General features: G+C 41.1%; 2 protein-coding genes across 2 annotated transcripts; both read left to right on the top strand.

Moving 5' to 3' along the window:
* The first annotated feature begins 1,842 nt into the window (after positions 1-1,842).
* LOC126489729 (thymosin beta-15A-like) lies at positions 1,843-4,275 on the top strand. Its single transcript, XM_050124195.1, has 3 exons — positions 1,843-1,904; positions 3,093-3,197; positions 4,238-4,275. The coding sequence occupies exons 2-3, from the start codon at positions 3,098-3,100 to the stop codon at positions 4,273-4,275; spliced, it is 138 nt and encodes a 45-aa protein (XP_049980152.1). The 5' UTR covers positions 1,843-1,904; positions 3,093-3,097.
* Positions 4,276-9,320: 5,045 nt separating this feature from the next.
* On the top strand, positions 9,321-9,769 carry LOC126489728 (gamma-aminobutyric acid receptor-associated protein-like 2). The gene has a single exon (XM_050124194.1). The coding sequence runs from the start codon at positions 9,397-9,399 to the stop codon at positions 9,748-9,750; it is 354 nt and encodes a 117-aa protein (XP_049980151.1). The 5' UTR covers positions 9,321-9,396; the 3' UTR covers positions 9,751-9,769.

Here is a 9,769-nt window from a genome sequence, read left to right as displayed (position 1 = left end):
ACTGTGGAGGAGGATGGGTGGACATGAAGCAGAGAGAGAGAATATGGATAGGAGAAATGGGGAGGGAGAAGAGAGGAGAGGAAGTTCAGATGGAGAAGGGAAAAGGAGTCAAGGGCAAGTCAGGAGGAAGGAGGCTGTCATCCTTCAGTATAGTGATTAGAAGGGAGCATACGGGAGGCCTCTTGACGGTGGGTTATTTGATCTGTGGAATAGTTAGATAAATATCTTTAGTTTAAACATTTATTAAGATGTATACCTAAGGTAGGTCCATTTATCTGTATTAATAAATATTTTTTTCTGTTGTGATACAATACTATAAATAAAGCAACTTAACAGAGAAAAGAGAAAGGAATTTTTGTTTGTTTTGTTGTTATTGTTTGTTTGCTTACAGTTCAAGGCTATAGCACACTGTGGCAGGGAAATCAAGGCAGATGGAGCATGATGCTGCTGGTAGGTCATATTATATCTGCAGTCAGAAGAGAGAAATGAATGCATCCCACTGCTCAATTTTTTTTCCATTTATACAATCTTGAATCCTTTATCCCTTGTCCAGGGAATGATGCCACCCATAGTGGGTGAGTCCCCCCCCCTCCCCGCCTTCAATTGGCACAAATAAGACAATCATCCAGATGCATACCCGGAAGCTAAATTCAAATCCCAAGTGATTTTAGAGAACTAATACTAACCATCACAATAAACATAGCAAACATTTGGAAACCTGACAAATAGGACACTTTCTAATATTTGACCCTCAAAATCAAGTTGCGTGCACAGCAAAACTCATTTTCCTCAGACAAGATTACTTCACTTATACTTGTTGCAAACCAACAACATATGAATTCATCAACAGAATTCCAGCAACAGAATCAGAGAAGCATTTTACAAAACATACTACTGGTCAATAATTAAAACACACAAATGTATTAAAAAAACAGGAGAATAAATCTAAAAAGACAATAACTCAAAACAAAAAAATGGCTAAAGGATGTGAAGAAGGCACTTCACAGAAGAAGAGTAGGCCAGGAAACCCGTGCAAAGCTGGTGTTTGGGAAATATTCTGGTAAATGGATATACATCACGTTCAGTATAGGATGCTGAGGACATGAAAAGGTGAATGGAGATGGACTGAGGGTCAAGAAACCTCATTTTTTAATCTATGTTTTTATTCGTCAGAAAAAAGAAAATGGAGCAATGACTAAGTGTCAAAACATTGAGATATTGCTAATGGCCTAATTATGTTGCATGCCTGGAATATTGTTGGCGTCAAGTAAATGCTATTTGTTAAATAATTGTGCCCTTCAGTTTCAAAAAGTTTCTTTACTGGTATACGAAACTCCACACACAGAGTCACAAGAATGAATGAGGAAGTCTGAGTGCTGACTTTTGCATATGTCTACCATTGTAACTGAGGTATGGGGAGAAGATGGGGTGCATGCCAGGTAGGGTTATACTTCCATTTTACTTCAGTGCTTTCAGGTTCTGGGTGAGTAGCCAGAAAAAAATGTTATTAAACTTTCAGTTGGTTCTGCAACAGCCCCCAGACCTTAGTAGGCTTCCAGACTTTAGCACAACTGACTCCATGATGGAAATACCATTCAGGCTCTAAAACTCAGCCATCAGATTTCTTCCATCAAACCTTGCTATGGCAGGTATGCTGAGGCACTAAACTGAACAGAGATGGCCACCCAGAAAACTAGACCTGAGGAGTGGGCGTGTCAAGTCAGGACTTGCTGTCGGTGTAGGGCTTAGATCAGAAACAGCTGTCCAATCATAAAGGTGGGCGGGGTCGAGGGGCTGGGACCTATTACAGAGTTTTTAAACTAGTGGCTGCAGTGAGGAGCACCAAACTTGTCTCCTCGCTGCGGACTTACCTGCTGTCCTGACAGGAGTATTGGAGCCATCAGGTAAAAACCAGTGGCCCCGTGGGGCCAGTGCGCTGGCAACTGCTGGCGCGTGCGCTAGGGCTAGCGCTTTCGCGCTTTCAGGTGGACCGGGTTCTGTCTGCGTATCCGAGTTCGCGGAGGCTGTTTCTGGCAAATTCAGGGCGCAGTCTTCGGGTGTTCTCACTCTGGGAGTACCAGGGCGTCTGAGCTGCTCCAAGGAGGTACTGGAGGCTGGGAAGAGAGTTGGGGTGGGTGGGAAACGGCCTTCTAGATTTGGCTTTCGCCCCTCTGTCCCTTAAGCTGGGCACTGGGCAGTTACAAGTTATTTGTAGATGACACAGTTCAGACAGATGCCTCTGCTCCGTCATGCAGTTACAAATCTGTGAACCCCAAGCTTCCCCAGCTTTGAGATGACTGCTGTTCACCTAGTAAAGGAGGGCCTGAGGATAGATACCCTTGACTGAAAGGGTTTGAGAGGTGGAAGCTTCAGAGCTGGGGTGTGGGGTGGGTGGAGGGCTCTCTAGTCTACCCTGGTCACTAGATTGTGTCCTAGCCCTGCTAAGGTAGAACCAGGCCCTGGCTGAAGAGCTCTGCCTTCTTATCTTTGGAAATAGGACTCAGCTGTATTTGGCGTTCCTCATTTTACTAAAGCTTTTGAGTCTTGATCATAAATAGTGCTTTTCTTTTTTCTTTTACACACTCTCTAAGGTTACAAGAAGGTATTATGAGACTTGTAATTACAATGACTAGGTTAATCCCTTCCCTGTCTTATTGCAGGGTTCTAATATACTGACTTTGGACATTCAATAGAAATTAGTACAGCGTTCTGTGCCTCTCTTTTAGTGTGTGATGCTCACCATCATTCCCAAATCCCCTAAAAGTAGCTGACTGGAAAGTGAAGATGCTCATAGTCTCATTTTACCTTTACTGGGATTTTAAAAGTCAGGTTTTTATTTTCCCCTGGGTTTCTAGAGTATCTCAGTTTCTGGAGCATCTTCATCTGCTGTCATTTGCTGCCACCAGAAATGGACTAAAGCTTTGCAATCAGAGTACCCTAAGAAACATGACTTTCTAAGACTGGCTGTTTCCTTGTTGAAAATCACAGTGCAAAGTATTCGTTGATATTTTGAATTTTTATGAACTTTTAATTGTTATTCCTAATCTGATCATAGTTCTAGCAGGTAACGCTTTGTTGTTGTTCTTCTTCAGTCAAGATGGCTGACAAACTTGACATGTCGGAAATTGAAAAATTTGACAGATCAAAACTGAAAAAAACAATTACTGAAGAAAAGAATACACTTCCATCGAAGGAAAGTAAGTCATGGAGGTTTCTAGTGGAGAGGAACAATGGTGAAAGTTAGCATAGTCAGTTAACAAACCTATGCTCTATTAAATTTTCCACAAAGTAAATGATAATAATTAGTGTTCTATTATACTTAACAGTTTAAAATAACCAACAGCTGATTTCGTTATTTGGGATATGTAAGTGTTCCTGCATTAATAGGAACCAGTAGCAATAATAGTAGTAATAGGCACCAGTAGTATAAAGAAAAAAAGTAATTTCTTGTTGAAAATTACAAAATTCACATTAAAATCAATCTTGGAATCTTTGACTAATCACTATGGAAAACCCTATGTGTTCTTTTAATCACGCATCTTCCGATTTGAGCCTGAGATCTTTTCCCGCTAATGAATTCTGCAGATGCTGTTCTTCTGATCTGTTCTGCTTAATAACAAATACAATGGACTAAATTCAGATCTTGAATATACTTGATGCTCCCAGACTCGGGATCATTGTTACTCCTAGAGTTACATCTTACTGGAGAACTTCAAAAAATTTTTCACAAATGCTGTGCTATGCTTTTTGTTACACCAACATTGTTTGCGAGTTCCAAAACTAGATGAAACTGTTTTAAAGTTTCTTTATTGTATTTTGATAGATGTATTGGAAGGAAATGCTTCATTTACCTTTTCTTCTCAAATAATGGCAACTGTATAAATCAAATGGAATGTGAAACCCATAGTTTAAGTAGATATTAAATCTTAATATTAATTTAATATTAAACTTTAATAGGTATTAAAATGGTTGATGTGTACTCTCATATCACTTTGTGAGGCTTTGTGGGTGGTACCTTGGTATTCTGAATTTAAAGCTTTATGATAACCATATAAAGAATCAGCAGAGATTCTTTTTAATGGTACTGGGTTTCAAACCCCAGATCTTAGTTCACGCTAGGCAAGCACTGTACTACTGAGCTCCATCACACAGTCTGGCAACAAGGAACTCTAGGAAGAAACTAAAGATATTAGAAAAGTCTCTCCTAACAATATTTTGATGTTTCTTTTTTCCCTAGCTATTCAGCAGGAGAGAGATGCTATTAAAAGATCATAAAATGAAGACATCCTTTCAAGATCAACTCCAACTTTGCCAGATAGTAATGGTTTTAGGATTGTAGAGATTTTAGGCAGTGACTCATGAAGTCTCACCTCTACTGCCTTGGATGAAAGGTCACCATTTGTCAATGATCATTAAACTTGGTTGTAAACTGCCCACTGATATGCAAATGTGGTTTTTCACTTGCTACAAGACAAGCTGATTTTAACCTAGAGTGAGGCCCTCAAATGCTTCATCATCTTTGTGAAGTTGTACTCACAACTATTTGCAGCTCCTCGAGTTTATCTTCATTTCTAATGTAACAAATATAACCACGAACTTCCTATGGTACGTTCATGAAATTACACAAGGGTACTTTTTCAGTTAAAAATAAATGAAGGGAAACCTCTTGAGCAGATTACACACATGTGAAGTTTAAGGTGGTAATGAGGACTAATGCCCTTATTTGGGAATGAAGAAATGGAACCATAGAACCTAAAATGATCTGTATAGGATGTGAAAAGATAGCCTTGCTTTCTTGAAAGTGTTTTTTTTTTTCCACCTTAATGGAAACACCCAAACCTGGAGTTGGATGGGGAGGTGGCAGGAAACACTTGCTAAAGCACATCATATTAAAGACAACAGGGTGTTCTACTGAATTTACAATGAGATATTTAATATCTGTTGATGACTTGTATTACTTATTCTCTGTTCTGCTCCTTGCATCGAATAGGGTTTTCTCTCTTGTGAACTGAGCATTTTGATCATCAGCGACATAAGTGCTACTGACTTAAATGTGTTCTAGTTCGTATGCGTATATTTTAGCTCCCAATATGCTTATACATGGTGGTAGGATCTTTTAAGGGTAGTTAAAGTTATGTAAGGTTCTAAGAGTGAGGCCTTATAAAAAGAGGGAGTGGGGAAAGAAGGCAGGACACACACACACACATACACACACACACACAGAGACAGAGACAGAGAGAGACAGAGAGACAGAGAGAGAGAGATCTTGGAAGGATGCTGAGTCTAAAGGTGCCTATACAACTGAAATGCACGTGTTCTGCATTCAATCCTGCTGGACCTTGGTCTGTCTGGACTTGCAGCATCTAGACGTGTGAGGCTTTACATTTCAGTTATCTAGACCACCTAGTCTGCAGTGATTTTGTTAGAGCAGCTTGAACTGACTACTATACCTGGGAAAACACGTAAACAACCATGCCTCAATCCTTACCTTTAATACCTTTACTGCTTTAAATGTATAAAGCTAACCACCTAAATATCACTGAGTAGAGATGTCCGCCACTCCGGATAACTGGCCAGCTTGTTATCCTAATTTACATATCATCTTTTTAAAAGGTTACCTATTTGTGACCTAACATGTTATTCTCCTTTATCCTTTCGAGGGGCTTATATCATTAAATAACAATTGTGGTCACAAGAACTAGAAGTGATTTTGTGTGTTATCATAAAAGTCCCCAAGTTTCAGTCAGTCATGAACAGAAGACTATGGCAGAGGTGCTGGGCCTCTTTGATTTTTCCTTGATTCCTTTTATTCTTAGGAATTTTTCCTAATGCGAGCTCTCTGCCGACACAAAATCCCAATCAAGCCAAATCAAAATAAGCCAAATTAAAAAATATCCAGGTTTAATGGGATTCCTGCGCTCTCCGGTGGCCCCAAGGGCCACGAACAAGATCACCAGGTGGAAGGAAAAGAAAAGAGACCAAGGGATTCGCCTTTGGGAGCTATCTTTAATACCCTGTGGGAGTGATCAGGACTTGGCATGCTGGGATTGGGAGTCCAGATAAGAGACCAAGTGATTCTCCTTTGGGAGCTATCTTAAATATCCTGTGGGAGGGGTCAGGATCTGGCATACTGGGAGTTGGAGTCCAGACAAGAGACCAAGTGACTCTCCTTTGGGAGCTATCTTAAATATCCTGCGGGAGTTGTCAAGACCTGGCATGCTGGGATTTGGAGTCCAGACCAATACAACTCTCAGGCCTGGGGGCTGGGGCCTAGTCTCTGGACTTAACAATTCTGTCCCAGCTTTCAGCACATGAGATGCTGCATCCTCATTCATTTTCTTTCCCCTCATTTCACCTTGAAACATTTTCACAGATTCACCAAAAGGATGCTTCTCTGTATCCTAGATGATTTAAATCTAGTCAAGCTGAAAATTAATAGCAATATTACCCTTCATATGCAGTTCCTTCATTTATCTTCCATTAAACAAATATCTGAGAGCTACTCTTCAGTTTCCTACATGATTTGGCTAACAGTGGAAATACAGGGTAATAAGTTGGAATATGTTTCCTAGTTTTTTTTTTTTAATGATGCTATAAGAAATACTCAAAGGGGTGGTGGAGTGAATATGATCAAAGTGCTTCATGTGTATATACATGAATATTATATAGATTAAAACTGTCACAATGAAAGCTATGGTTTTGCCATTTGTGGTGGTTCATGCCTATAATCTCAGTACTTGGGAGGTGGACACAAAAGGAGCAGAAATTAACTCATGACTAGCTAGAGCTACATGAGACCCTCTCTCAGTGAACAACAGCACTACTCTGCACTATCTTGTAGAATCAATATGTAATATTTTAAAAAGCTATACTCAGTTACAACATATAATATTTAGACATGTCTAATGAAAACATCCAAGAATATATACAATAATTTTAAAAGACTTTTTTGTTCTTCTTTTTGAATTTTTAAATTCATTTTACACACCAACCACAGTTACCCCTTCTTCCTCTCCTTCTCACTGCCACCACACCTCCCCCACCCCCCATCCACTCCTCCCAAAGGGTAAGGCTTCCCATGGGGAGTCAACAAAGTCTGGCACATCAAGATGAAGCAGCACCAGGCCTCTCACACCTATATCAAGTCTGAGTAAGGTATCACACCACAGGGAATCGGCTATGCACCAGGGATAGATCCTGGTCCCACTGACAGGGGACCCACAAACAGACCAAGCCACACAATTGCTACCCTCATGCAGAGGGCCTAGTTCAGTTCTAAGCCGGCTCCCCAGCTGTTGATCCAGAGTCCATGAGTTCCCACAAGCTCGGGTCAGCTATCTCTGTGGGTTTCCCTGTCTTGATCTTGTTTCCCCCCATCCTCCTCCAGCTCATTGATCATATTCACCCCTTTAACTCCTCCAAAATCTGCCCTACCTCCTCTTTCCCCCAAATCTGTGCCACGTTATAATTTATTTATTTATATTTGTTTGTTTATTGTTTTTTGGGACAGAGTTTCTCTGTGTAACAGCCCTAGCTCTCCTACCACTAGCTGTTAAAGACCAGGCCTTGAACTCACAGAGATCCGCCTGTCTCTGCCTCCTGAGTGCTGGGATTAAAGGCATGCGCCACCACCTGGCATTTTTTTTTTTCATTAATAGCCTATTGAATCCAATTTGTGCTGCCCATAGTCTCCTGAGAGTAAATGTTATACCCTGGAGTGTGGTTGATCTACCAGTACCCACACCCTTAAGGAAAACAGCCCCGCCCATATCAGAAAGCCACCAACTGTCCACAGCCCTTCAGTTAGGGGTAAGGCCCACGAACTTCTTACCCCTCATACTAGAATATTGACTTTTTTTGATCTTGTGCAGGAAAGCACAGCTACTGTGAGTCAAAACACAGCTCATGTCATGTCCAGAAGATACTTAGTTTATTTTGGTCTTTCCTAACTTCTCATTCTTAACAATCTTTCCACCCCTTCTTCCAATATGGTACCTGAACTTGGGGTAGGGGTGGTTGGAAAAAATACTTTTTATGGTTCCAATCTGAAATATCTCCTTCAGATTTATGTTCTCAATTTTTAAAAAAATTTTTATGATTTATTTATCTTTATGTGCATTGGTGTGAAGGTGTCAGATCCCCTGGAACTGGATTTTCAGACAGTTGTGAGCTGCCATGTGGGTGCTGGGAATTGAACCCTGGTCCTCTGGAAGAGCAGTCAGTGCTCTTAACCGCTGAGCCATTTCTCCAGCTTCTGTTCTTAATTTTTAATGACCCACTGATCGCGAAGTCTTTGAGACAGTCGGACCTGGAAAGCAGAATTATAATGACCCACTGATCGCAAAGTCTTTGAGACAGTCGGACCTGGAAAGCAGAATTAGTTCAATATGGCTGTTTAGATAGGCTAATGTCAGCTTGCTTGCCATGATTCCTGGTAATTCATTTTACACCCCAACCACAGGTCCCCCTTCCTCCCCTCCTTCTCACTCTCCCCCACCCCTCCCCCACCCCCATCCACTCCTCCCAAAGGGTAAGAAATAAAGAGCTACCACTGCACATTGTTGGCAGAATGGACTCCACCAATACCTTCCTTGTCAGGGTGGACTCTAGTCTCTGAAACATGTGCCAAAATAAATCCTTCCTCGTTGTTTTGGTCAGGCATTGTCACAGTGATGAAATAAGTAACTAATTCAGCCATTTATTCAAGCTCATTCTGCACACCCACCCAACTAATACAACACTCATTTCCCTTTAGTCTAGTGGAAATGAATGATAAATGAGGAAAGTTATTATGTAGAGTGATGTGGGTGAATTTTGTTATACAAATATTCTTGAAAGTGAAGATAGAGCACAGCCATCAAAGAGTTTGAAAAAATGAATGGTAGTTTCAACCTAATTATTGTAATAATTTCCCATTATTCTCCTAATATGATGCTAAAGATAGGAGTCACAACTTTGAATTTATATTCTTAATTTGTCACAACTAAACAGAGCAAAAAATAACAAACCCAAACGCCAATCCCTTTCTCATTCTGGGGACAGAACACGCAGGGAGACAATTACTGGTTCAGGCTAAGTCACTCTCCCATAAGTGTGAGCTGTTAGCTGTGGCCTAAGGGCTGATGGTTCTTCTTTAGGTAAGTCAGTGGAGATTGGAACTTTGGCTGCTCTCACTGGATACTTCCATCTGTCCGGTTAGTTTCAGATCACTAAAATTTACAAAATAAAGTTTATTATTCTTAATCCCTAAATCCTCTATGCTCCAAATTCTATTTTCCTGTCATGTCATTATCATTTTTTAAAAGTTAGCACAGGCCGTCGCCGCCTCCATTGTTGTTGTGGTCTCTTCTCCAACGTCCGCGGCTCAGAGAGCCGGCCCTGTCGCCTCCCGCCGCCATGAAGTGGATGTTTAAGGAGGACCACTCTCTGGAACACAGATGCGTGGAATCCGCGAAGATCAGAGCAAAGTACCCCGACCGGGTTCCGGTGATCGTGGAAAAAGTCTCAGGATCTCAGATTGTTGACATTGACAAAAGGAAGTACTTGGTTCCTTCTGACATCACCGTGGCTCAGTTCATGTGGATCATCAGGAAAAGGATTCAGCTTCCTTCTGAGAAGGCGATCTTCCTGTTTGTGGACAAGACGGTCCCACAGTCCAGCCTAACTATGGGACAGCTTTACGAGAAGGAAAAAGATGAAGATGGATTCTTGTATGTGGCCTACAGTGGAGAGAACACTTTTGGCTTCTGAGGGCCAGTGCTGAGGGTCA

The sequence above is a fragment of the Alexandromys fortis genome, unplaced genomic scaffold (genome assembly GCF_014885135.2).
Source record: "Alexandromys fortis isolate MF-2015 unplaced genomic scaffold, M_Fortis_MF-2015_v1.1 scaffold_205, whole genome shotgun sequence".
In the NCBI taxonomy this organism is placed as follows: Eukaryota; Metazoa; Chordata; class Mammalia; order Rodentia; family Cricetidae; genus Alexandromys; species Alexandromys fortis.
Note: the sequence above shows the minus strand (reverse complement) of the source record. Positions and strands in the feature narration are given on the sequence as shown.

Bases quoted from the DNA above. Each gene is read 5' to 3' on its own strand.
- LOC126489729 (XM_050124195.1), top strand. From the start codon at position 3,098: ATGGCTGACAAACTTGACATGTCGGAAATTGAAAAATTTGACAGATCA. The intron at 3,198-4,237 runs GTAAGTCATGGA...TTTTTTCCCTAG, and splicing joins TACACTTCCATCGAAGGAAA to CTATTCAGCAGGAGAGAGAT.
- LOC126489728 (XM_050124194.1), top strand. From the start codon at position 9,397: ATGAAGTGGATGTTTAAGGAGGACCACTCTCTGGAACACAGATGCGTG.